The sequence below is a fragment of the Camelina sativa genome, chromosome 16, assembly GCF_030686135.1.
Source record: "Camelina sativa cultivar CO46 ecotype springtype chromosome 16, ASM3068613v1".
NCBI lineage: Eukaryota > Viridiplantae > Streptophyta > Magnoliopsida > Brassicales > Brassicaceae > Camelina > Camelina sativa.
Window position 1 is genome coordinate 22459611 of NC_141895.1, and position 26586 is coordinate 22486196.

Genomic DNA, 26586 nt, shown 5'->3' on the forward strand with positions numbered 1-26586 from the left:
GAAAAAGATTTTATTTTTAATGGGCAAGCAGAGATGAAAGAGAATAATTCATGTTTAATTTCCAGAGTTTGAATACAACGTGGAGGACAAAAAAGCATTCATCAAGTCTCACTAAAAGCATATGATCTTGTCGACAACTTTCAAAAACTCTGCAAAACACCAACGTACAATATAATCCTGCAGATATAAGAACACTGGCTACACATGACTTTAAAGCTGAGAGCACCAGTCCCTAGCATTCTGGAACATCTTCAACCACGGACTCGGCCCAGCTTTCTCAACGTCCCAGCTTGTTGGGTACCATGGAAACTGCCACATCAAGAAACAACGTTCAGGATGAGGCATCATCGCCAAATGTCTCCCATCAGGTGAACATATAGCTGCTATTCCCAACGGTGAACCATTGAGGTTAAAAGGATAAGCTTCAGTCATGTTCCCATCATCATCACAGTATCTCAATGGTGCTAAATCTGAGTGAAGCATATGGTCCAAGACTCCTTCGTCCGGGAAATAAGCCCGTCCTTCTCCATGAGCCGCCCAAACCCCTAGAGTACTCCCCTCCATTCCTTTCAGCATTATCGATGGCGAGTCCTTTATGGTCACGCTTGTGAACCTGCACTCAAACCTCCCCGATTCGTTGTGAACAAACCTTGGCTGCGACGTGTCAAGTGACCCGCCAAGTTGAGGACCTGGAACCCATCCTAACAGAGCCATCAACTGACATCCATTGCAGATTCCAAGACTGAACGTATCTGGTCTTTTGTAGAACTCCTGAAATTGACTCAGTACAGGCTCGTTGAACCTTATTGAAGCAGCCCATCCTTTGGCTGAGTCAAGAACATCCGCATAACTGAACCCTCCAACAAACACAATACCGCGGAACTGATCAAGGGTGATATCTCCGGCTAGAAGATCAGACACTGTAACATCCCAAGGTTCAAAACCAGCAGCATAAAATGCAGCCGACATTTCTCTGTCTCCATTGCTACCTTCCTCTCGGATCACAGCTACTTTTGGCTTAACATCTGAGAGCATATACAATAAACAAAAAACATTTTCATCAGCAAAAATAATCTCTATATATGACTAAATAAAGAAAAAAACCTCACTGAGAGCGATCATACCCTGAGACATATAGTTACTGTTGGTTGAGGAAGGAGTAAATGAGAGTTTCCAATTAGGCTCATGCCTAGACTTCAAACCTTCTTTCTCCATCTCCACACAAGATGCCAATCGTTGCAGCTTTTCCAACTGGAAACTGGTGTCTTCCCACATGTCTCTGAGGAATGAAGTTTTCTCACTCAAATGAGTAATCCCATCCACTTTTACCTCTATCAACGGCGAATCAGAGACGTTTCCAATGATCTCAGCAGTAACATTGAAACCACGGAGTTTTTCCATCACAGCGTCTAGGTTTTTCTTACTAACCTCCATCACAAGACCAAGTTCTTCAGAGAACAAAGTCTCAAAAAGGCTAATTCCATTCGAAGCCAAGTCGAGATTTATACCTTTGTTTCCAGCAAAGGCCATTTCCAAAGCTGCTACTACTATTCCACCATCACTGATGTCGTGTCCGGCAGATACCAAGTTTTCAGCAATGAGAGCTTGAATGCCCTCGAAAACGTTTTTCAGATATGGAACATCATCAAGATCAGGACAGTCGTTTCCAATCTGACCGAAGACCTGAGCCAGTGCAGATCCACCTAATCTCCGCTTTCCCTTTGCCAAATCAACATGCAAGAGAATACCATTATCATCGCCTAGCTTTAGATCCGGAGTCACTGTCTTTGATATGTCTGGACAGGTAACATACGCACTAATCACGAGGTTTCCTGGAGCTTTAACAACCTCACCGTCCGCATGAGCTGCCATAGAAAGACTGTCTTTTCCACCATCAATTGCAATACCAAGTTCGATCATCGCTTCAGATAGAGCAATTGCAGCATCGTACATAGCTGACCCTTCTCCTTCAAGCTTGGCAGCATACATCCAGTTACCACTGGCTTTAACATCAGAAAGTGAAGTGACCTGTGCCCAAACCAGATTTGTCAAAGCCTCTCCAACAGCTAGTCTAGCCATGGCTTTTGGATCAAGCAAGCCTTTGATTGGTTGCTCGCCAATGGCACATGCACCACCTGTTAGATCTGTGAATGTCTGTGCAATAACTGCAACATCAGCAAGCGTGATCTGCAATGGTCCAACTGTTTGCTGCTGGGCAACAAGACCTGTCACACATCTATCCACTTTAGTTGTTAAGAACCGCTTCGAAGAAACTGATGGTAATCGCAGAACCCTTTTCAAAGAATCCATCAATGTAATCCCAGGAGCAATATCAAGTGGCTCCCGTGCATAAGCAATGCGGTTGAACTCAAACGTCTTCTTAGGCATATCACCAAGAACCTTCTCAAGTTCAAGATCCACAGCAGGTGGAGGTGGAGGTAGCCCTTCTTTACTGCACTTTGCTGCAGCTGTGCTGTCGATTAAAGTACAGCGACCTCCCCCATTAATTGTTCCAATCACAGCCATTGAAAGCCTTTCCCTCTTACATATTGACTGCAAAATCTCCCGGCTCTCAGCTTTCACCAAAATCGCATCTTGCTCTTGATATTCAGCTCCCCAGATCTCCAACACTGACATAGTATGATCACCAACAACGACTGCTCTTATGTCAATCTCTGCACCCTGTGGATAAATAATTTCTTTCACAACATTACAGTTTCCACCAGCACCTTGATCATGAATGCTGATAATGGGATTCTTCTCACCCATCTCAATACAAGCACGGACAACACGGTACAACTTCTGAGACATCTCAGCATCTCCACGTTGCACAGCATTGAAATCAAGCTCTGCATCATTCTGACCACTAACCATACTTGAAGCTGCTCCTCCTCCCATGCCAATACGGTAAGCAGGTCCACCAATCTTAACAACAAGCATCCCAACCTCTGGCTCCCCTTTAGTTATATGAGTATGATCAATCTGTCCAATCCCTGCACTGAACATAATCGGCTTCAACCATTCTCGTCTATCCCCACTTGGTAGTCTCATTCCAAATGTCCTGGTATATCCCTGAATCATAGGCTCTCCGAATTTGTTCCCATAGTCAGATGCACCATTACTAGCGTCGATGAGTATCTGTAGAGGTGAGGCTAGGTTCGATGGGTATTGGAAAGACGAGTCTTCCCATGGAGCATAAGATCCCTCCATGTTAAGGTTACCAACACAGTAACCAGAAGTGGATGCAACCACAAAAGAACCTCTCCCTGTTGCATGTGTATCCCTGATTCGACCTCCAGCACCTGTCTCAGCACCAGGATAAGGAGCCACAGCACAAGGGAAATTATGGGTCTCAGCAGTAAACAAAATGTCGAGATCACGTGCACTGACATCAAGTAGGCACACAGAACCAGGCAGTAGAGGCCGTAGCTGGTTCACCAGAAAGCCTCTAATAGCACTAGAGTTATCCTTAAACCCAATCACAGAATTATTTTGATTTGCCTGCAAAATTCAACACAAAGAGAAGAGTCAATTAATTTGAACTAAATTTTCAAACTAAATAATTTTTTTGATTGAAGGGCTATACATTTACCTCCCAAGTGCTCTTTACAATCTGCATAAGAGACTTATCCATTGGCTTTCCATCAATAACCATGTTCCCAGCAAAGAACCAGTGACGACTGTGCTCACTGTTGGATTGAGCGATATCAAACAGCTCCACATTGGTAGGATCACGTTGGATGTCCTCTCTGAAAAGTCTAGTATAATACTGTAAATCTTGCTCATCAAAGGCTAAACCCATCTCCTGGTTGATTTCTTCCAGCGCCTTACGACCTTTCTCCATCACAGGCACAAGCTTCACTTCCTCTGGAACAACATTTGTCTCAAATGAAACCAGCTTTTGAAAGTACACACACTCCGTCATCCTGTCATGTACCATTGCAGCAAATTCCTTTATTTGATTTTCCAACAGTGGCTCCTTGCTGAACAAAAGGTACCTCCTCGACCTTTCCAAACGAGTCACCTCGTTTAACCCACATGCTCTACATATTGAAACTGCATTGGTGGACCATGCTGTTGTAAAAGACAATCTAGGACCAACTTCAATGATTACAGCATGGAGTCCTTCCTGCTTCTTCCTCTCAAGAAAACTCTCAGCACCTGAAATTGAACTCAATCATCAATAACAGAGAACCCCCAAAGAATTATGTAACCAAAGAGAAAAAAAGTAGCATGAGAAGCAAAAGTACCTAAATTTTCTGGCTCAAATGTTTCTTGAAGAATCCACTTAAGAACCGAGACCTTTTCATCTTTCAACTCCGATTCAAGCCCAATATTGAAACATTGTTCTGTAGTCAAACTGACAATCTGGTTGGATATTTTGGTTTGAACCGCCTTGAGGAGTTGAGCATTTGCGCTTTCTTGAATCAAAGGCACACGATAGAAATGGATAACCTCAGCAGCAGGTTTCTCAACCAAGCTCGGTAGCTCATCAGCAGAAACAAAAGAACCAGCGGAAACAGCTGCTTTAGGCTTATTAGGTTGAGCACAACATCTCAAGCTAACAGCTTTTGCACGATTCAGAGACAGCTGCGAAGTTCTCGTTCTAACAGAACCCCATAATTGACTGGTTGAGCTCCGCTGCAAAAGCATCGCTTGTCTATTTGAACCCTGCAAAAACCAATAACTAGTTACAACGAAAACATTGAGGATGCCAAATCATATAAAGTTCCTACGAGATTAGATTCCTAAGCTACTGCATTCACCTCCCTCCGTTTTACTTAACAACATCAACACAACTTCAAATTCTCGACATAGTACTGGTCGAAATCATCACTATTACTAATCAATCCACGATAAGTATAAGCAGTAGAACGAGGGTAATTAAGTTGATCAACCAACCAATGGATGCTACAAAACTTGGACCACTTGAAAAGAATAAGTAAGAGAATATTTACGTTTAGGAACAGAGCCGCACGAGTTGCTTGGGAGGTATTCATCGCGAGAGAGATGGCCTGAATAACAAAAGAATGTGAGGAAAAAAGGGGTTTAGGGTTTTTGGTGCTGCTGCTGTCTTAATGGGACAGAAGCTCCGACTCGGAGAGAGTACGGCAGTCGACACACAGTTCTTGTCTGGTCACCCTCCTCTCAACGAATCTTAGGTTTGTTGGTATTTATTTTGTTTACAGGAGAACAAATTTCTGATTCATTTTTTTTAAGTTGCGCCCAATAAAGGTCCAATGGGCCGACATTACAACTCGGGTCCCCAATGTTTCTAGGAGGTACCCTTCTTTGCTCATGTTTTTTAATTTTTTTCTTCTTTGTTTCCTTTTTTGACAATAGTGTTGCTCATGTTTTTGTTTATTTTAAGTGATTTTCGATTTTGGCTTTTGTGACTACCACATTCTAAGAATAATTCTGAGATTAAAAATGTATAATTAGTGATTTAAAAAAATTCCTATAACATCCCTTCAGATTATCAGTATTTATTGCCTATTGATGTCATGGGACTTCGCCGATTATATTACATTCCATTGAACAATTAAGAAATGAGACCATAAGATTCATATGTTTCAAGGTTCAACTCATGCAAGGGGGGAGAAAACGATTCTAATTTTGGGATCAAAAACAAAATCCATGATCAAAGTCTATTTAGAGAATCTCCAAACACTTCAAACAAAGAAAGGAAATGCTTTCAATATCAAATACAAAAATAACAAACTAGTGAACAAAACCAAGGAGGGCTAAAATATAAGTTCAAGCCATTTTCCATTGCTTCATATGTTACTCGGATACATGAAGACTCTCACCTTGGATCCCTGAAAGAAAACAAGGAATTGTGTCCAGTTAAAACCCCAAGCACAAGATTTCACTTCTCAACAAAAAGAATGACAGAATGGTTAGAGAATCTGTTTCAAAGTACCATGGACTTAGGAGGCAAGTTCGATGTGAATTTGGCACGGACAACACCGCTGTTACCGTGAGGCCTGGTAACTTTTCCCCAGATGCAACGGTAGTGGCTACCGTTCTTCTTTGTCTTAGCCTTGTAGATGTAAGCCATCCTCTTTCCCTTGTACCAGTTCACCTCCTCTTGGGTGTTGACACCTTCGATCTGGACAAGCGATGTGTTTGGATACTGGTTAGACTTGGACCTGCACATTCAAGTAAATGTCAAGACCACTAGCAGTATAAAATTGTTAAACTCGGTAGTACAGAATGCTATTGAACTATAACTCAGTTAACAACTCCATAGTATAGACTGAATGATACAGACAAAACCCCCTAAAATAAAAATGTCGGTATAGTGCTCTAAGATAATGTAGACAGCTAACTAGACAAAGAGTCACAAATATCAATGGGGAGATGCTACAACACACAAACAAAAATTTTGATTTTGTGAAATGTATAAGAAAACTACTCTGATCAAATGCAGACTAGGATCTTTGTTTATATAGGACACGATTCTATGAACTTCACTTACATAAACTACTGAGCAAGGTTCATTATATAAAATGTTATTGGAGCCAAATCAAATACGAATAAAGAAACCAACGAGATTAAAGAAATGGGTCACCTTTTGTATCCGAGGATGGTTCCTCTCACGTAGAGTCTGCAAAATTGAACGAAGAAAAAAAAAATCAGATTTTTGCAATCAGGGTACCATGTACGAGAGAGCAAAATGTTTCATTACAGTCGATAATATAAATCACTAAGCAATGAAGAATCAGCTCAAATCTAAGAAAATACAAGAGAAGTAGAACCAGTTTCAGTTAAGCGAGGAAAACAGAACAAACGAGCAAATCTAAAATGAAAAACGAGCTTGGTGGTGATAGATCAAACTGGAAAAAGAAGGAAAAAAGAGAATAATAAGAAAGACCTGACACGTTCTCCTTGGCGTTCCTTCACCATTTTCGATTCCGCCGAATAACACGAAGTCTGCTGTTAGCTGCTGCTACTCAAGAGGGGGAGAACGAAGAAGAAACCCTAATTCATCATTTAGGTTTTATATATTGCTCCTCCCCCTTGTTCCCTTCATTTCATTTTTATATGGGCTTATTATCATATGGGCCTTAAGTCTCAGTCCAGTACGTAAGATAGTGAAGCAAAAACATAAATGGGCTTTTCACTTTATTCATTACGAAAAAAAACACGATTAGTCGATTATGATGTAATAATTCTTGAAATAGTTCAACTCTCTTTCAAGAACCGTCGCCGTTGTCCCTCCGGTCGTTATCCCGCTCTTGAAATGGCGAGTGTTTCATCAAGCAGAAGCTTACTAAAGCCTTCTTCTCAAAAGATTGTTTTTCTTTCTTCATGTGTGATCATCATTGTTGGGGTAATCGTGGCGTTGACTTATCAGTCCAAGTTGAAACCACCTCCGCCAAAGTTATGTGGCTCACACGGTGGTCCACCGATCACAGCGCCGCGGATAAGCTGCGAGACGGGAGGTATCTAGCTTACAAAGAGCATGGACTTCCAAGGGAGAAAGCTAGCCGCAAAGTCGTCTTTATCCATGGATCCGATTGTTGTAGACACGACGCCATTTACGCCACTCTCCTCTCTCAGGTACTTATTTACATTATTAAAATCCATGTGTTTCTGCTGCTAGTTTAAGGTTTTACTCTGATAAATTAGTTTAAGCTTTTATTTACACTATCAACACTGTTATGTTAATACTTTGATCATTGTTCTTTAATCATTCATTCTTTTGTTAGTGGTATGTTACTTGCATGTAATGATGTGTTAAGTAATTGTGTTTGTTGATTGGGATTCTAATCTAACATTTTGTAGGATTTAGTAGAGGAACTAGGTGTATATATGGTTTCGTTCGATAGACCTGGTTATTGTCAGAGTGATCCGGATCCAAACCGTACACCTCAAAGTTTGGTTTCAGACATTGAAGAGCTAGCTGATCATCTGAGTCTAGGATCGAAATTTTATGTGCTCGGGTACTCGATGGGAGGACAAGCAGCATGGGGATGTCTTAAATACATTCCTCATCGATTAGCAGGAGTAACATTAGTTGCTCCTGTTGTTAACTATTGGTGGAGAAACTTACCTTTGAATGTTTCCACAGAAGGATTTAACTTTCAACAAAAGAGAGATCAACGGGCAGTTCGTGTTGCTCACTATGCTCCTTGGCTTATCTATTGGTGGAACACACAAACTTGGTTCCCTGGTTCGAGTATTGCAAATAGAGATCATGGTCTCTTGTCACAGTCTGATAAAGATATTATTTCGAGGCTTGGTTCTTCGAGGAAACCGCACGGGGCAGAAGTAAGGCAGCAAGGAATACATGAGAGTATTAACCGTGACATGATTGTTGGATTTGGAAATTGGGAATTTGATCCTATAGAACTCGAGAATCCGTTTTCGGACAATGAAGGCTCTGTGCATTTGTGGCATGGAGATGAGGACATGTTGGTCCCTGTGACGCTGCAGCGTTACCTTGCTCATAAACTTCCATGGGTTCACTATCACGAGGTTCCGGGAAGTGGCCACTTCTTTCACTTCAATAAAGGTGTGGTTGATGACATTGTAAAGACGCTCTTAACCACCGATGCAGTGAATCAGTAAAAGAGCCGTCTACTGTTTGTATTGGTCATTTTCGTAGTTCCCAAAAGTTTTGAAAACCCCAACAACAACAAAAAAACACGGACACAGTGGAGTTATTATATGTACCTGTTTTGTTTTAAGTATCATAATTTTAGTTTGGTTACTCATAATTAACTTTGTAAAACGACCAAGCCTGACCAATTGTCTTCTCAAGCTTATCATGTTAGTTAGTCTTTACTTTGATCTTTTCAGCTACTTGTCTTGGTCTTTTTTTTAAGAGAATGGAGGATTCACCTAACTAAAATAGTCCGCTTGCTTTGCTTAGTTTTCTATACATCATTTATTAGGTATTTGGTATTATCTAAAAACAAACTTGTGCTACAACCAAGTACTCACCAACAAGCTGAGGGTGTAAGACAGTTGTAGCCTATAGCCAAATTAGTAGTAGCATTTAATTTGACAGCTAACACATTTTCTATGAATGTTGGTGAGTGATGAAAACTTGATCTACTTGATGGTAACATAAACCTGATCGTGATATGGCTATTGGAACATCAAGCAGAAGCTTAATAAAGCCTTGGCCGCGTAACAGTCTTCTTCTTTCCTCAAGCGTGATCATCATCGTTGGTATAATCTTGGCGGTTACTTATCAGTCAATCTTGAAACCTCCACCACCGAAGCTATGTGGCTCCCCAGGTGGTCCATCGATCACAGCGCCGCGGATAAAGCTGAGAGACGGGAGGTATCTCGCTTACAAAGAACATGGCCTTCCCAGAGACAAAGCTAACCACAAAATCGTCTTCATCCATGGAACCGATAGTTGTAGACACGACGCCGTATTCGTCACTCTCCTCTCTCCGGTACTTAGTTCATCACCCTGTTCCCGGAGTTAGTGTTCATATCAGTTTCTTGATCAATTTCATTTTTTTTTACAGGGTTTAGTTGAAGAACTAGGCGTGTATATGGTTACGTTTGACAAACCGGGTTATGGAGAGAGCGATCCGGATCCAAACCGTACACCAAAGAGCTTGGTTTTGGATGTTGAAGAGCTCGCTGATCAGTTGAGTCTAGGATCAAGATTCTACGTGATCGGGAACTCGATGGGAGGACAAGCGACGTGGGGTTGTCTTAAGTACATCCCTCATCGGTTAGCAGGAGTAACACTAGTTGCTCCTGTGGTTAACTATTGGTGGAAGAACTTGCCTTTGAACATTTCCACTCAAGGTTTTAACTTGCAACCAAAGAGAGATCAGTGGGCGGTTCGTGTTGCTCACTATGCTCCTTGGCTTATTTACTGGTGGAACACACAACAATGGTTCCCCGGTTCGAGTGTTGCGAACCGAGATCGCGGTATCTTGTCTCAGCCCGATAAAGATATCATTTTGAAGCTTGGGTCTTCGAGGAAACCACATTTGGCAGAAGTAAGGCAACAAGGAATACATGAGAGTATTAACCGTGACATGATTGTTGGATTTGGAAATTGGGAGTTTGATCCTGTAGAACTCGAGAATCCGTTTCTGAACAACAAAGGCTCTGTTCATTTGTGGCAAGGAGATGAGGACATGTTAGTACCTGTGACAATGCAACGTTACATTGCACAAAAGCTTCCTTGGCTTCACTATCATGAGGTTCCGAGAAGTGGCCACTTCTTCCCCCATGGTGAAGGTATGGTTGATGACATTGTTAAGGCACTCTTATCCAGCGGTGCAGAGAATTGACTAAGATGAGATCCCACTTTGACAAAGCCCAAAAGATTATGGGAAGAACGGATTTTATGTAATAGATTATTTTACATTACGAGAACATAATAAAAATACACTTTTTACAGTTTCACACTATTATAGTCTACCAAAATAACCAAAACCAAAACAGAGCATTCTCTTCGGACTCTGAAAGCTCACTTAAAAACGTTTGGAGACTCTTAAAAGGAGAAAGACTTTTAATCCTCAACCATCTCCTCATCATCATCAATTTCCTCAATCCTCATCTTCTTCACTGCCTGAGCTGCATCACTTCTCTTTGTCCCATTAGCAATATGAATCAGCACATCCGACTTCTTCCCTGTTGACGCGTCCACTAGACCTCCACTTTCAACCCGGTACACAAGTTCAGATCCACCAACGCCTGCATCTATGTAAACCGTGGAGTTTTCGTCAATTTCCTCACGCACAACCATCTTTGACAGTTGTGTCACCACCTTTTTCTCCATCCACCTCCTTATCGGCCTAGCACCATAAACCTAACACATACAACAAAAGACAGCGACCACAAGAGTCAGTCAACGGAACAAACCAACCAAAGAGATGCACATTATAGACATTACAATGAAATGAAGAGACTTACCGGGTCATAACTCTCTGCCAAAATATAGTCCAAAGCAGCGTCAGTGACCGCCAAAGCAACTCCTCTTTCAGCAAGCCGGACAGCAACGTCTTTCATCTGGAACCGGGCTACTTTCCTCAACTGGTCATGTGAAAGCGGATCGAACACCACAATCTCATCAAGCCTGTTCAAGAGCTCTGGTCTGAAGTGTTTCCTCACCTCCCGCATCACACATTCCCTAGCCACTTCCATTGATACTTTCCCTGTTAGCCCTGAAAGAAGGTGCTCTGCGCCAAGGTTCGATGTCATGATTATCACCGAGTTCCTGAAATCAACCGTCCTCCCTTGACCGTCTGTCAATCGACCATCATCCAACACTTGGAGCAGAGTGTTGAAGACAGCAACATGGGCTTTCTCCACTTCATCAAAGAGTATAACACAATAAGGTCGCCTCCTAACAGCCTCTGTTAGTTGTCCACCTTCCTCGTGACCAACATACCTGAGAAAGTGCAATTATGTGAGCAAGCAAGGCAGGACTTCATAACACAAGCATTTTGAAACGTAAAGGATTAGCTGCTTACCCAGGTGGTGCCCCAATAAGGCGAGAGACAGAGTGTTGTTCCATATATTCCGACATATCGATCCGAACTAAGAGATTTTCATCATCAAAGAGCTGCTCCGCCAGAGCCTTAGCGAGCTCAGTTTTTCCAACACCCGTTGGACCAAGGAATAGGAATGATCCAGTTGGCTGTTGGGGCCTTCCAAGTCCTGCTCTTGACCTCAATATTGCCTCAGAAACAGCATTCACCGCTTGATCTTGTCCCACAACCCTTTGGTGCAACCTATCAGAAAGACCAATCAACCTCTCCTTCTCGTCTTGGCCGAGTCTCGTCACTGGAATCCCTGTCCAACGGCTCACAACCTCAGCAATGTGTTCAGGGCCTACGTTTTCTGTGAGCATCACGTTCTCCTCAGAGGAAGTTCCTTCAAGTTGGGCAATCGCAGATTCCACATCTTGGATTGCCCCATATCTCAGATCGGCAGCTCTTGCAAGATCATATCTTCGTTCAGCCTCCTGCAGAGAAAACATGAGGTCTTCCCTTTTCCGTTTAAGCCTTCGAATCTCATCAATTCTCTCTTTCTCCTTTCTGTACTTCATCGTCAGAGGCTGAAGCTTGTCTCTCAGATCATCAAGCTCTTTCCGCACCTAAGTTGGAGAAAAAAACTATATTAAAGACTCTTCTCAATAGAAAATGATAACACGCATCTATTCCAGAACAAAGACAACCATCTTATATTTTGAACAAGCAATTGTATCATACCTCCACAAGTCGAGCTTTGCTGGCTTTGTCTTTCTCCCTTTCCAAGGCATGAAGTTCAATTTCCAGCTGCATCCTCTTCCTTTCAAGGTTATCAATCTCTTCAGGTTGACTATCAAGCTGGACTCTCACATTTGCACAAGCCTCATCAACCAAATCAATCGCTTTATCAGGTAAATGCCGACCTAATTAACCACACGAAAAAATGTCATGCCAAGAACAAAACTATACAAAACCACAACCATCAGCCAATGAAAAAGAATCTTGACATACCAGTTATGTAACGAGCAGAGAGCTGAGCAGCATTTATGAGAGCTCTGTCCTGGATCCGCACACCATGATGTCCCTCATATTTCTCCTTGAGCCCTCTAAGGATACTAATAGTGTCAGGCACACTTGGCTCAGCGACATAGACTTGTTGGAACCTCCTCTCAAAGGCAGCATCTTTCTCAACATATTTCCTATACTCTTCAAGCGTTGTAGCACCAATGCATCGAAGCTGACCTCTAGCTAACATGGGCTTGAACAGATTAGCTGCATCCATCGACCCTTCAGTTTTACCAGCACCAAGAACCAAATGAATCTCATCAATAAAGAGAATCACTTTGCCTTCAGCTTCCTCAACTTCTTTCAAAACAGCTTTCAATCTTTCTTCAAACTCTCCTCGGTACTTAGCACCAGCAACTAATGCACCCATGTCCAAAGAAATCAATCTGACATCAGTAAGACTGTTGGGAACATCTCCTTTCACAATCCTTTGTGCTAAACCTTCAACCACAGCTGTTTTACCAACTCCAGGTTCACCAATAAGCACAGGATTGTTCTTAGTTCTTCTTGAGAGAATCCTCACGACTCTTCTGATCTCCTCATCCCGACCAATCACAGGATCAAGCTTCCCAGCTTGCTCAACCAAATCTCTACCATAAGTCTTCAAAGCTTGGAAATTTGTATCCCCTGAAGCACTCTCCACTTTCTTCCCTTCTTTACCACGAAGCTTCTCAACCTCAGACTTAATCCTCGCAGCTCCAACACCGACCTCGTTCAACAAATCCCTGATCTGAGAATCTTCAAGAAGTCCCATAATCAACTGATCAACAGCCAAATGAGTGTCACCACGTGACTTCTGAGCAGCTTGAGCACGGCGTATAACCTTGATGAGACTAGAACTCGCTGGAATGTCATCAGGTGGAGGTGTCTGCGAAGGAAGCTTCTTCAACGCTTGGTTGATAACTCTTTCAGCAGACTGTGCTGCGTTGTCTCCACCGGCACTAGAGATAGCTTGAGGGAATATACCGCTGGGATCAGAGATCAAAGCACCAGCTAAATGCAGAGGAGTGAATTGAGCATGTCCTGCATTCACAGCTAACTCATGAGCTGTAGCAATCGTCTCGTTTGTCTTGTGTGTAAATTTCTCCGGATTCATCTTCGAATTAGACTTTCGTAATCCCTGAAAAAACACACGCAAACAAAACCTAATCTCAGTATCCTTTCATAGAAACCCAGAAAAAAAAAAAAAAAAGAAGAATCAATGAAAATGGTATCAACCCATTTACCTTAAACGATATGAGTTTGTATCAGACAAATTCTTCTTGTTCTTCAGTAACAAGTCTTCTTTGCAGAGATCTAAGTAAGGTAAATTCAAGCGATGTTTCAAATTGAATTTTTTTTTCTTCAGATGATTGGAAACTTTGTGAATGTTGTGAGAGAGCAAAGAGGCAAGAGAGCTTTTTGTATACGGAAGGAGATTCATCTGGAATAAGATAGAGAACTCAAGTTCCATCTCTTCCCTAATGAACTAGAATCTACGAGAGACTTCGCGAAAGAGAGAGAGAGAGAAACAAATGTCATGTACACTTTTTTGTGATCCGACAGGTCGACGCCACGTGGAATCTTTTGTTCTTAATTTTTGAAACCGTGGCATTTGTTTTTTTTTGTAACGCTTAGAAATATAACAAACTGATCATCTTTTGTAACATTATTAATTTCAGGCTTATTTTGGCTGAGCAAACAATAAATATAAATCTAATTGAAACTGGCTAATTGATGCCAAAACCATAGACGTTAATCTAATCTAAATATAAGAAAAAACACATAAATAGAAGAAATTAAAAAAAAATAGAAGAAATTATATTTGGAGGTTCTGAAAATAGATGTACTTAAAAAGGAGCCTTGTATAAATTAAAGGAGTCAAATGAAAAAATAATATTATACGCTATTTAATAAAATAGTCCTTCAATTTCCTCTGCTATTTTATTTTGTTGCACAAGATCTTGCCTTGATCCTATCCTCTGTTTCTTCTTCCTCGATCTGCGCAACATTAACATTCTCACTCTCTCTCAAACTCCGTGATCATCTCTCTCCATTAACCCCTCTTCTTCCATTCTCAGACCAATCGTGCTCCGTCTCGTATCCATCGTCTTTAATAAAAACGTAAGCTTTCTTACCTAGCCTTGTGTTGTTTGTGTCAATCTCAAAGTAGATCGTCCTTGTGGAGGAATCAAGTCTAAAGATTGATTAAAACCTATTTGTTCCCTTTTATATCGTAGAAACTTAACCTAGATTAGTCAGGATATGATCTTGTAGTTTCAAGATTGGAATTCAGAATTTTTAGGAGCCTGCGGATTTGTTGCATTGAGTTGATCATATAAAATAAAACTCCTAATTTTGGTGGCACTGTGTTGTGACTCTTAGAGCTTCCCCTGGATTGAAAAAAAAAACACCTTTTTATTGAAAGTATCTGTTTTAATCTTGTACAGAGTAACTTACCTGTGTGTGGGAATCAAATGACGATGGGTGCTGCTGAAAAGAGCGTTGAGAATAAAGATTATCGTCTGCCTCGTGAAGTCAAGGAAGCTTTACAAGCGATAGCATCGGAGTGGGAAGATGTGATTGATTCAAAGGCTCTCCAAGTTATTCCTTTGAAAGGTGCTATGACCAATGAGGTCTTTCAGATCAAATGGCCAACTAGGGAAAAAGGTCCTTCGCGTAAGGTTTTGGTTAGGATTTATGGCGAAGGTGTTGAGATCTTCTTTGACCGAGAGGATGAGATCAGGACGTTTGAGTTCATGTCAAAGCATGGTCATGGTCCATTGTTGTTAGGACGGTTTGGCAATGGTCGTATCGAAGAGTTCCTCCATGCACGGGTATATCTATATAACTTACTCTTTGAAATGCCTTGTGGATGTTCTTTTTACTGAATCTATCATTTCTTTGTTAAACTATGAACTTTCAGACCCTGTCTGCTACTGACTTGCGTGATCCGGAAATATCTGGTCGAATAGCAACTAGGATGAAGGAGTTTCACTGTCTTGAAATGCCTGGTGTGAAGAAGGCTTTGCTTTGGGAGAGATTACGGTACCTTGCATTGTTATCTGCTAGATTTATACTCTGCTTATCTAATAGATCATTAAGTTTTTGGTCTTTCTGAATCTGTTTCTCCAATTTCCTTTCTGTAACTTCAGAAATTGGCTCACTGCATGCAAGAGACTGGCTTCACCAGAAGAAGCTACGTCCTTCCGTCTCGATGTTATGGAGACGGAAATTAATTTGCTTGAGAAATCTCTCTTTAACAATGATGAAAATATTGGATTTTGCCACAATGATTTACAGTATGGAAACATAATGATGGATGAAGAGACCAAAGCAATAACCATCATTGTAAGGTTTCATAAGTTTGTTTAATCAGCTATACCCCTTTTTCGTATGGCATTACTAGAACATGGATCCTAACTCAGATTTTACTACTTTGTCTTACTAAAATATAGGATTATGAATATTCATGCTACAACCCTGTGGCTTTTGACATTGCCAACCACTTCTGCGAGATGGCTGCCGATTACCACACTGAAACACCTCACATCATGGATTATAGTAAATACCCTGGTAAGTTCCTATCTGAAGTCATTTGAAATGATACAAGATCATTCATATATCTTAATATGTGACTAAAATAAACAGGCGTGGAGGAGCGTCAAAGATTTCTGAAAATATATATGAGTTATTCAGGTGATTTACTTTTCTTGCTATAAGCTTCAGAAATCAATCAATGTAAAGCCTTAATTCTCTATTGTATTCGTTCTTGTGAGTCCAGGTGAAGAGCCCAGTGAGACTATGGTCGAAAAACTCCTCGAAGATGTTGAGAAATATACACTTGTTAGTCATCTCACTTGGGGTTTATGGGGAATTATATCGGTAATTTCTACAGTCATCTTTCTATCATACCTGCATTTTGTGAATCCCTATAGATTCTTGATTTTGATCTTCATTTTGACAATTTTGCAGGAACATGTGAATGAAATCGACTTCGATTACATGGAGTACGCAAGACAAAGGTTTGCGCAGTATTGGTTAACAAAGCCGAGACTCCTAGAGGACAAGTAAATTTCTATGGACGACCGAAACCAAGAAGAGTATTTTTACGGTGGTAAAGAGGTATATACGCACAAAAAGTGCTGCATACAATGATATTATTACCAACTCTGAAATAAAGAAAATGTAACGTTTTCTGTTCTACCTCTTTGCAAGGCAAAAATGTAACGGTGAGTAGTTTTATAATTAACAGTTGAATTTGTTTCAGATGAAATGTAGTTCTCACAAATTAAATCAACTCTGCATCAGAGCATTAGAAGAAACCGTTATTCAACTATGCACATCTCTGATGTATTTTAAGTATTTGGAAGTTGGTTCCACTTCTCAGTAAGTATACAGATCACAATCATGAAAAAAAGAAGGTCCTCATTTTGCATTATACAATTGTATATCTTAGAACATAAATCTGTTATACAAGTGGATCTGAAAGAAAGCATAAAGCTGTATACATATGTGCCGACAGATGCTGCTTATAGTATTCTATGAACTGAGCTCTTTACCTCTGAATCAAATATGTGAAGGCTCTCAAAAAGTATACCTTCATGTTATAAATTAAGAATAAATCATACATAATTAACAACAAAAGAATAATTATCTGGCCTTTTCTACATCTTGCTTGATAATCACAGGTCCTGAAGATCCAAACGTAATTTCTCAAGAGTTCTTGGAGTTCTTTTCTCCATCTCCTTGTGAGATTTGTGATTACAGTCACTTTGTTTGTTTCTTATCTGCAAGTTCAAAGGAACAACACACTTGTTCATGTTTCAGATTTTCTTACACATAAAAAGACATGGAGGGCTTAATTTGTCAAGAAGTATAAATTCTTTTATGCTCTACCAGTTTGCATATTTGAGCGAAGAAAAACCGCAAAAGTCCTATTTGTAAAAGAGAAGAACCCAGAGACAATGAAGGATATAAACCGCTTACCTTTCTGGAACCACGGTTTTCGAATTAGCTTGCGGATGTGGCGTTCATGACGTTCCAAAAGCTCATCAACTCCATAAGATTGAGACAACAAAGGGCCTGAGAATTCGATCTTGTCCCCATCACCCTGTCATGTCAAGGCTTTAAGTTATCAGCATCATTGAGCATGCTTGTGACTAAACCCAAAAAGGAGACAAACTAAATCATACCTACTTTTTTCTCTCTCCTCTGAACTTTAGGTGAAAAGCGTGGAGAGAGACAGAGAAAACACTCAAAACTTAAACAGCTGAGGAAACATGATCCGACTACAAACGGTAATCTGGTCCTCTCTACCTACTTTTGAGCTGTATATCCCAATTACACCGTATTTTATATGTATATATCAAATAGTTCCCGTAATCTCCGAAATCACTTAGATATCAAACTATTACAGCAGTAGTGCAATCATATTTTTTAGGACTGCGTTCATTTTATTTCTGATACACAGAATCGATTTTGACACTGGTAGTAAAGCATAAGAACGTAACGTAAGGTACAAAGCATACTTAGTCCCTACTATGTCTGTAAACAGCCCTAAACTGCCACAGAAACAATGCATATAACAAGCTTCTATATGGGATTTGGATATCAAATAAACTAGAAGGGTGCTTCTCTAGCTTCAATAATCTATAGACGTACCAAATTATTACCCAGCTTTGTTGCCATTTCATCTCTCTGATAGAGTCCCAGTGACAGTTCCTGCGAGTGATACTCGTCAGATGCACCAAAAGAATCTGGACGTTCAAGTTGTCTCCACTGCTTCAACATAGAACGCTTCACCATCTCATATGACTCCTGGTCTCGAGAATCTGTCTTGTCCTCACGTTTGTCCTCATTTTCATTCTTATTTATCTTACATTCAACATTACTTTTCCCATTGATGGCGGGAGAATGTACCGACAAGTTAGGAATGTGACCTCTTGAGAGAGATCGATTATGTACCCTAACACATACGTCATCTTTTTCTAGTTTCGCCCAAGCAAAAGTGTTTGATTTAGAGACTTGTAACGGCCCTGAGAAAGGTACATCTCCTTGCGAGGCATTCTTCATATGGGAAGCTTCGTCTTTTTTGTGATCTAATGGGTTTTGCAGCTTCTCACATAACCTGGCGTCACTTCCAATCGAATTATGAACTAAATGACTAATTCGTTTCTGAAAAGTTTCAGTTTCGTGTCGCACGTCCTGCAAACAGAAAAAGGGCACATTTCAGTTTTCTTGCACGAGGAATTATACGCTCAAGATACAGATAACATGTAGACAAGTGAGTGAGTCTGAAGTACCTCAACTGGTGCCAATTTATTGAATGAATGGGCCTTCCGTGATGGCTTCCTGGCATCTATACCACGTCTCCCATTCCCGCTAATTTTTTTCCTGAAAAATTAGACATGACATAGGAGGATGTTACAAATGCTTCCAAGACCTGACATGTAAGGCCAACCAAAATTGTGGACTGGATTGTGTGTTTAATTTATTCTGATTAAAGAGATGATATGGTCATGACTTTCTCTATCAGGTAATGAAAGAAATTTCTGACCTTGTTGCTTCGTCTCGATGCTTTGAATCTATCTCCTTGCTAGGTGGGTATATTGGCAAGCTTGAGGGATCACAAGCAAAAGGCTTTGTAGTAAAATACTGAAAAAAATAACGTCTCAATTTGTAAATAATGAGGCATATGTTTATGGTTTATTTCAACGGAAATCAAATTTATAGTTCTTCACATTTGATAACATTAGTTCAAGCTAAAAAAGATTACCTGAGAAACAAGGGCACTAGAGGCAGTACCACGTTTGTGGGGATCTATAGAAAGAAGAGTTTCAATCAGACTGATTTCAGTCTCAGACAAATCTTTCAAGGTTTCACGGAGACAACTATCATAGTTTTGCTGAGGCTTGAAAAGCATTGCATGGGGAAGTTTGGACTTTTTCCAGTAATCTTCTGGTGGAGATCCACACAGTTTGAAGATTTTGTGCAGCTGTTCAACCTGCTCCAAAACAATTCACGTAATCGCACTGAGTAAATGTTTAACCAAGTAAAACAGAAGATGTCCATGACCAAAAGGTCCCATATCATAAATAGTAGAAGACAGTAGTGATAAATGGTTTACCTCAGTTCTTCCCCGGAGAATAGGTTTTCCAAGAAGCAGCTCAGCGAAAACACAACCAACACTCCACATATCAACAGATGCTCCATAGTCCGTTGCCCCAAGCAAAAGTTCAGGTGGACGATACCACAAAGTCACAACTCGACTGGTAAGAGGTTTCTTCTTGTGCCCAGAAGAATTGCTAAAGTTTGCTAACCCAAAATCAGCCACCTTTAGTATTCCTTCATTACTCAACAAAAGATTTGAACCCTTTATGTCCCGATGCATCACGCCTCGTGAATGACAATGATCTAGCCCAGACAACAACTGCTTCATGTAACACTTAATCTGCAGGAGCCAAAAAAAAAAAAAAAAAACAATGATCACACAACCAAATACATAAAACAAAACTCCACCAACATTATGGACGATAATGATATATACAAACCAACCTGTGGCGTCGTAAATTTAATGTTAGGGGAAGAAAGAAGACCAGTAAGATCATGCTCCATATACTCGAACACAAGTTGTATGTTGCAAGATAGTTTGGAAGTGATCAAACCTTCCAGTTTGATAATGTTGGGATGGTTAAGTCTTCTAAGTATCAAAATCTCTCTTGCCATAAACTTAACACTCTCTGGCTCAAAATTGTCAAACCTCACCTTCTTCAATGCAACAATCCTCCCCGTTTCATTCTCCACCGCACGAAACACGCTGCTATAAGTACCTTGTCCGATCTACATAAAACCAAAATCTAAACTCCATTACTTACCTCCATTAAAACCACAAAAACAAACAACATTCACAAGAAAAGTCGAACCTTTTCGAGCTTTTCGAAAGAGTCGGATCGAAGGGGAACCCAACCATGGATAGCTTCACCAGCAACGTTGCTTAACCAAGCAGGCCAACCAGCAGCGACATGCTCAGCTTCAAGGTATCTACTGAAATTACCGAGACGGAAACTCAGCGAGTCACTAGCACGACCAGACTCGCTACCCAACTCACTACTACCGGTCTTCTGACTCCTCCTCTTACCACTCTTACTCCTCCATGAGACGAGCTTCTTCAACGTCGGGATAGGCGGATCCTCCCGACCCGATCCAGAACACTCATTATTGTTTTCATTTTCTCTGAATGAGTGATCTATCGCAGGCGTCACAGAGACCGTCTGCTTCGAGTTAACGCAACCCATTTAAAAAAAAAAAAAAAAAAAACAGAATTCCCGATTAACTCACAACAACAACCACCACAAGTGAAGTGAGTAGCGCTGCTGTTATCCGAAAACTCCGGCGCCGTCAAGATAAAGATCCGTTGCCGTAATTCGGATCCGGATTCGAGTGATACTTCGTATTTTATAATGTGAACAACAACAACAACAACAACAACTAGATAGAAAGAATGTTTTTTTTTTTGTAAGCTCTTTCACTTTCTTTTTATGTAACTACGGAAGCCGACGATACATTTAAAAAATAATAATAATAGGAAAATAAAATATTCAAAAGAAAAAAAACATGCATTTATTAGTCTGGTCTGAAGAAATCGAATCTACTACACCTTCCAAAATTTTGAAACTCAATTTAGCAAATAGTTAATGACAGCTTTTTTGTTGAAATAAAGAATAGTCTATACAATTGTGGTAGAACACAATTCAAAGCGTGTGTGGCCAAAATAAGAAACAACAAAAATGAAATTGAATTGTATGTATTTGATTTTTCTTTGTTGGTCGACCAAAAAAAGAAGTATTTGATTTTTTTTCTTTTATTGAAAGTGTACGAAGATGACTTGAAATGATTTATCCATAAGCACTAAGTAAGTACAGCATTAGACTAATGAGATTTTAATAAAGCTAATAAAGCCATGATTAAATTCCATAAGATAAGTCAAAATAAAATTCATTACAAGACATATCATTATTGCAAAGAGAAGATAGAAACTCACTTGTGTGTGTGTGTGTGTCTAATGCCTTTGCCAGCTCTTAGATTATGATGACTACTACTATTTATCATAATATTTATTTCTTCTTTTCTCAACATTTAAGCACTAAAATTATGCTATATTTTTCTTGCAAAGATTCGTGAGTTCGACCAAAGGTATGGCTAACAAAATGAATTTGTATCGTATCAGTCAATTTTAATTAATTTTTTAAAAATCTATAGAAGACAAAACCAGAAAATAAAATAGATTAGTAACTGCCTTATGCAGAAACACACAAAAAGACAAAAGAAGAAACAACAGTCAAAAACTCAAAATTAGATTCGAAAAAACGTCATCATAATTCACCTAAATCATTATTATCTTCTGCAAATGGGTTAGGGAGCCTAAAATCCACCATAACATAATGTTTCTGATGATGATCAGTCAGATTTATAAGATAAAGATTTCCAAGAAAACCAAAACTTGAATTTTATAGTATGTCTTTACGTATTCAGACAATAGGACGTCTCGGACGGGTTCAACTACACCATTTAAACTTCAGGACTAATCATCTCAAAGACCAAAACAAAGTAGGCACAACTTAAGAAAATAATCAGAACTTTGTCTAAAGCTAAGGTTGAAATTATGCCTTCTTCTTTTTTGATTTGAGCATGACCATGCCGATAAATACGGAAAGGAGAGAGAGGAGGGTTATGCCAGCGAAGACAGGTACGAGAATGGCATAGTCTTGGGGCAAGAAGTACTTGTGGATGAAATGATCACTATCTACAAATGGCTGTACAAAGGAAAATTATAACACAGTGAGCTTTTTTCTTGTAGTATCCAAAACATTATATGACAATGGTACATCAAACTGACAGTGTCTTTTAAACGAACTTAGGGGAGATGAACTATATGGTGTTGCCTCTTACCAGGATGATGACCCAGAAAGTATAGTATGTGAATATGGATAAGCTGATCGAAGATAGTAGTAGCCCGACTGCTCGATCTGCTAATTCCATTTGTGATGTTCAAAACCTGCAGCACAGCGAATCAACCGTGAGCAAAAAAACAAAAAAAAAACATAAGTTTCAAGAAGCTAAGCATTGGAAAACACCGTCAAAAGTGAAGAAAGTTATATTGCGAAAGCCACCAAAGCCATTTCACCTAGAGTTGGCCCATACGACCAGCTAATGCCATGGTTTTAGATTCTGAGGGTATGCAAACTGGGCTACTGCAGAAGGCCTTTCAAAACTAAAACAGTTGAAGAACAATAATCCGCGGACCTTAGATTTGCTAGACATCAGTACACAGAGCTCAACAAACTGTCTAAAACCAATCAGACTCGACCTAGGAAGAGATATTAACAACTTGCAGGAGTCTTGTAGTGGAGAGAATGTAATCATCTCCAAGCTCCAAAATCAATGGCTTGAAGTGATATTTGACCTATATAGAGATCTTTGAGGTGTTGCTTACACAGCCCTATTCTCCTTCCATTTAAGTTAGAAGGAATACAAACAGAAAACCCAGTTTTCCAACCAGGAAACTTCTGTCTCTCCATTGCATGTAGAGTATAAACAGCAGGTGCAGCCATCGAGCAACCAATTACGAAGCAATTGCAAGGCCTTGACTCGCTCACTAATCGAGCTAAAGACAATAAACACAAACCACTATTGGAAAGGCCGTATGTTAGATGTTCATCCCTGTCAAAAGCAGGAGAATCTAGTTTCTCCTGATGTATTTCCTGTTCTATATCTTCAGCAGAGGGAATCATGCTCAGTTCTAAATCAAGGCGTTTCTCTATCTCATTTTCATGTATTCGATATTTTGCTGCCAAAGTACGGATGCATGACATTCTGACCTGATTATTGATGAGATTCTTTATCTCATTAAAATTACTACAGCCTTCATACCAAATCACCCATCGACGAACAAGTCCGGAAAACCAATCAATTATTTGGGCAGTATCTTGCAAAATAAGCATAAAATTTGAACGTGCATAACCCTTGGCTGTTATTAATCCATAGCGATAAAGACGCCTTCCTATGGCATTAGTAGGAGCAACAACATCACCAAAGAAAACAGGTTTATCATGAGAGCGTGGACATGGCAAAAGCGCTTCCACGTTAGCCGTCTCTGAGGAGACATATGCCGCAGCAGAGCTTTGGAACTTGTAAAACGCGTCTCTTAGTTCTTGAGGAACAGTAGGTTCTACAACATGCTTGGACAAGATAAACTCCTCGCTTCTATCTGCAGAAGTTCTTAGCAAGTCCTCCATCCATATTCTAAGCAAGACCTTATACCAATGATCTGTCTCCATGCCTGCCTTTCTCTGGCAAGATATTTGACTCAAGGTAGAGTTATGATCCACCAAGCCTTTGATTTCTGACTCTTTGACCTTCTTCAGTCCATGTCCTAACCATTTTTTCCCAATTCTAACTGTACCTAAGGTCCAGGCCTCTTCTTTCTGCAATGCAAAAAGCCTAACCTTCTCCTTTAGCTTGTGAACAGCTTTGACAGTGGGACTCTCCCTAACATTTTTCCTAACCAAGGTACCCAAAACACGAAGCCCACTGGTCGCTTCACATGGTGCCGCGTCTGTTTCATCTGTGATGTCCAGATGCAGTGAGTTCCGTAAGAAACCTATAGCTTCAGATCTTATATCAACCGCAGCTTTCTTGGAACCAGACACAGAGAAAAATATCTCATCCATAAATCTGCAGCAATAAACTCTGAGAGCACTGCCCTGCTCCGGAGTACATATCAAATCTCGTTCTCCTGCCTGCCTCCTAAACCAAGAACGAAGTTTTGAGCTTGGGCTATCTTCATCGGACTTTGAATCAAGACCAAGGGCTTCATGCCTCAGTGAGATTCTATAAAATTCATGATCAAACCGATCAAGGTATATGTTCATCAATACACGGGACAACACCCCTTCTTGTGGGAGACCATGGCCCTTTGGAAATCCTCCAAACTCGAGATTTAGCATTTGGGCTTCAAACATAGAACGGAGTAAGAAACTTAAGCTACTGTCTTCTAGTTTCTCCTCCATTACAGAGAGCAAGTTTTCGAAAACAGAAACATCAATTTTTTTGCTCAGGCTCAAACTGAAACACCAATCAGAATGAGAAATGTTGTTGCTGATGTACTTCAATGCAGAGGCACGTCCCCTTCCACTTCGGCAACTGTGTGAAATCTTAGAAAATTGAGGACTGAAAACGACTTCCAGGACTATCCTGACAGCCTCTTGGACAACTTTAAGAGCTACACTAGGCAAGACAAGGACCTCCTTTGCTTTATCTCTAGCCGTAACCGAAAAAGTACTGGAAGCAACATCAAACACCCCACTAGAGAGCTCTTCCGCAATAGAATCAAAAGCAACACTCCCATCTCTTTCTGATACAGAAACATTGGAGTTAAGCCTAATACAATCATAAGCATCCCGAAGAGTATCAGGCCTTGCAATCACCTTCTTCAACAGGTCATTAAACTTCCCATCAACGTACTGCTCCTTGACTCGTTTCTTCAAACGGATTTGGAGAGATCGCTTTAGTTCCATACGACTCGTGGTGGATTTGGTATGATCATCATCATCAACATGAGAAGATTCCTCTACAAGAGAAGCTAATTCCCCAGCTAGTGAAAACATCCCGGTTTGCTTAATAGTACCAATGTCAGCATTATCTGTTGCAAGCAGAGCCGATCTGGGAAGTGTGGAAACAGTGCGACTCCATAAGCCCCGTGAAACTAGGGTTTCTAAGTCACATCGATCAACTCGGCGCAACAAATCCAAAACTAGGTTCCTTTTCCTAAACATCAAGTCAAAATTTTCCGATTCCCAATTTCTAAAAACTATGCGACTATATCCCGACTAAGCCAGTTAACGGTCCTACAATAAAACTAGGGTTTCTAAGTTTTTTTTGCTTAGTTCGAGATAATTTTGAAATCGACACAAATGGAAGAAAACTTACGTTTAAGGATGCGGAAAGCACGATTGGTCTGAGAGAGAAATCTAAATCGAAGAAGCTTGTAAATTACTCGAGATGGGAGGGGAGGAAGAACTCGTGGGGAAGAAGAAGGAAGGAGAAGGACTATTTGTGAAGAAATAACATAAAATATTGTTTATTCTCGAAATTACATTTAACTCCTTTAATTGCAGAATGCTTCTCTTTCAAACATGAGGTTTTTTTTTTTTTTTTTTGTCTATCAGACGTACCTATTTGTTACCTATTTATTAATCTTCTTTCTTTTTTATTTCAGCAAAAGATTCAAACCTACAAAATTGTATTTAATAATACAAAATCTCTACTTGTTCTATTGTTTATCAATTTCCTATCGATTGACAATGTCTGATATATGTGTAATAAAGGTTTGCTCATGCTTTGCTTAAAAAAGAAAGAAAAAAAAAAGTCAAAAACAAATATAAAAGATGCTTCATGCTTTGCTTAGAATCCTTGTATATATTATATTGAGCTAGGCGCCTAGGCTTCTAGGTTCCCTCGAAACCATTAACTGTTTAAAAGGATTCAAGGTTCAATAACTCGGGTTTGGTCCGATCATGTTACGTACGATTTGACAAGATTAGACTAGCTCGAGTGGGTGGGATATTTAGTACCTACCAGACTTTCTCTAATTGGATCCAATGCTACCAATTGGTGTCGTGTGATAATGTTGAATTTGACCAATGGAAACATCGAACAGCAAATGGGTACGGAGAGAAAAAACCTGAACGCGCGGCACAAACAACGTCGCTTTCAAGAGGCATGGACTTTTTACCATAGCAAAAGAAACATCTTGGTCGCCTTAGTTGTTTTTGCATGAGCAAATATAATGTTGGCTCATTACCATTCACACGTCCTTGTGTTGACTGGACCATTTTACTTTCTTTTTTCTTTTTTTTTTCCGTTTCAATTTAATTGGTGGGGAATTCAAAACTTTAAAATTGGTACCACTTTGAAAAATTTCAGACTTTAGATCATTACGAGTTCAAGTGTCAGAACTCAGAAGCCACAACATGAATATATATTTGGAAGAGTAATAGTAATGATTTTGAAACATATGAGG

At 40.1% G+C, this 26586-nt stretch overlaps 8 protein-coding genes, 1 long non-coding RNA gene and 1 pseudogene across 16 annotated transcripts; 4 read left to right on the forward strand and 6 right to left on the reverse strand.

The window, feature by feature from the left end:
- Positions 1–34: 34 nt before the first annotated feature.
- LOC104751295 (putative phosphoribosylformylglycinamidine synthase, chloroplastic/mitochondrial) lies at positions 35–5268 on the reverse strand. Its single transcript, XM_010476032.3, has 5 exons — positions 4959–5268; positions 4251–4671; positions 3593–4161; positions 1125–3501; positions 35–1025 (listed from the first exon to the last, which is right to left on the reverse strand). The coding sequence occupies exons 1-5, from the start codon at positions 4998–5000 to the stop codon at positions 211–213; spliced, it is 4224 nt and encodes a 1407-aa protein (XP_010474334.3). The 5' UTR covers positions 5001–5268; the 3' UTR covers positions 35–210.
- A 326-nt stretch (positions 5269–5594) lies between these two features.
- Positions 5595–7027, reverse strand: LOC104751297 (large ribosomal subunit protein eL33y). The gene is made up of 4 exons (XM_010473213.3): positions 6878–7027; positions 6575–6610; positions 5924–6152; positions 5595–5819 (listed from the first exon to the last, which is right to left on the reverse strand). The coding sequence occupies exons 1-4, from the start codon at positions 6907–6909 to the stop codon at positions 5778–5780; spliced, it is 339 nt and encodes a 112-aa protein (XP_010471515.2). The 5' UTR covers positions 6910–7027; the 3' UTR covers positions 5595–5777.
- A 113-nt stretch (positions 7028–7140) lies between these two features.
- LOC104751296 (uncharacterized) lies at positions 7141–8726 on the forward strand. Its single transcript, XM_010473212.3, has 2 exons — positions 7141–7566; positions 7792–8726. The coding sequence occupies exons 1-2, from the start codon at positions 7315–7317 to the stop codon at positions 8575–8577; spliced, it is 1038 nt and encodes a 345-aa protein (XP_010471514.2). The 5' UTR covers positions 7141–7314; the 3' UTR covers positions 8578–8726.
- Positions 8727–8855: 129 nt separating this feature from the next.
- On the forward strand, positions 8856–10383 carry LOC104751300 (uncharacterized). The gene is made up of 2 exons (XM_010473215.2): positions 8856–9416; positions 9492–10383. The coding sequence occupies exons 1-2, from the start codon at positions 9096–9098 to the stop codon at positions 10272–10274; spliced, it is 1104 nt and encodes a 367-aa protein (XP_010471517.1). The 5' UTR covers positions 8856–9095; the 3' UTR covers positions 10275–10383.
- Positions 10311–14150, reverse strand: LOC104751298 (chaperone protein ClpB1). Its single transcript, XM_010473214.3, has 6 exons — positions 13751–14150; positions 12471–13644; positions 12201–12382; positions 11460–12085; positions 10900–11377; positions 10311–10795 (listed from the first exon to the last, which is right to left on the reverse strand). The coding sequence occupies exons 2-6, from the start codon at positions 13618–13620 to the stop codon at positions 10496–10498; spliced, it is 2736 nt and encodes a 911-aa protein (XP_010471516.1). The 5' UTR covers positions 13621–13644; positions 13751–14150; the 3' UTR covers positions 10311–10495.
- Positions 14151–14324: 174 nt separating this feature from the next.
- LOC104751302 (putative choline kinase 2) lies at positions 14325–16828 on the forward strand. The gene is made up of 8 exons (XM_010473221.3): positions 14325–14627; positions 14954–15340; positions 15430–15551; positions 15659–15854; positions 15962–16079; positions 16155–16202; positions 16288–16388; positions 16479–16828. The coding sequence occupies exons 2-8, from the start codon at positions 14981–14983 to the stop codon at positions 16575–16577; spliced, it is 1044 nt and encodes a 347-aa protein (XP_010471523.1). The 5' UTR covers positions 14325–14627; positions 14954–14980; the 3' UTR covers positions 16578–16828.
- Positions 16829–16914: 86 nt separating this feature from the next.
- LOC104751301 (protein IMPAIRED IN BABA-INDUCED STERILITY 1-like) lies at positions 16915–21408 on the reverse strand. 5 transcript variants are annotated; one of them, XR_015584791.1, is made up of 10 exons: positions 20429–21408; positions 20061–20345; positions 19633–19956; positions 19282–19509; positions 19063–19160; positions 18809–18899; positions 18168–18710; positions 17703–17833; positions 17493–17616; positions 16915–17293 (listed from the first exon to the last, which is right to left on the reverse strand). XR_015584791.1 is itself a non-coding variant. In XM_087491991.1 (9 exons), the coding sequence occupies exons 1-9, from the start codon at positions 20798–20800 to the stop codon at positions 17274–17276; spliced, it is 1875 nt and encodes a 624-aa protein (XP_087348117.1). In that variant the 5' UTR covers positions 20801–21408; the 3' UTR covers positions 16915–17273. The 5 variants fall into 5 exon arrangements, 3 of the variants coding, with proteins under 3 accessions (XP_087348117.1, XP_010471518.2, XP_087348116.1); XR_015584792.1 differs by having other exon boundaries at positions 17699–17833; XM_087491991.1 differs by lacking the exon at positions 17703–17833 and having other exon boundaries at positions 20271–20345.
- LOC147925850 (uncharacterized) lies at positions 18689–19250 on the forward strand. Its single transcript, XR_015584793.1, has 2 exons — positions 18689–18955; positions 19042–19250. It is a non-coding gene; the product is annotated as an uncharacterized LOC147925850 (long non-coding RNA).
- A 541-nt stretch (positions 21409–21949) lies between the features above and the next one.
- On the reverse strand, positions 21950–25627 carry LOC109129396 (dolichol-phosphate mannose synthase subunit 2). Of its 3 annotated transcripts, none has more exons than XM_019237494.2 (3): positions 25494–25627; positions 22455–22560; positions 21950–22318 (listed from the first exon to the last, which is right to left on the reverse strand). In XM_019237494.2, the coding sequence occupies exons 2-3, from the start codon at positions 22542–22544 to the stop codon at positions 22166–22168; spliced, it is 243 nt and encodes an 80-aa protein (XP_019093039.2). In that variant the 5' UTR covers positions 22545–22560; positions 25494–25627; the 3' UTR covers positions 21950–22165. The 3 variants fall into 3 exon arrangements, with proteins under 3 accessions (XP_019093039.2, XP_019093040.2, XP_087348118.1); XM_019237495.2 differs by lacking the exon at positions 25494–25627 and adding an exon at positions 22640–22871; XM_087491992.1 differs by lacking the exon at positions 25494–25627 and adding an exon at positions 22690–22841.
- On the reverse strand, positions 22925–25621 carry LOC104751303 (nuclear intron maturase 4, mitochondrial pseudogene; annotated as a pseudogene). Its single transcript, XR_015584794.1, has 2 exons — positions 25494–25621; positions 22925–25411 (listed from the first exon to the last, which is right to left on the reverse strand). The product of XR_015584794.1 is annotated as a nuclear intron maturase 4, mitochondrial pseudogene (transcript).
- Positions 25628–26586: the final 959 nt, after the last annotated feature.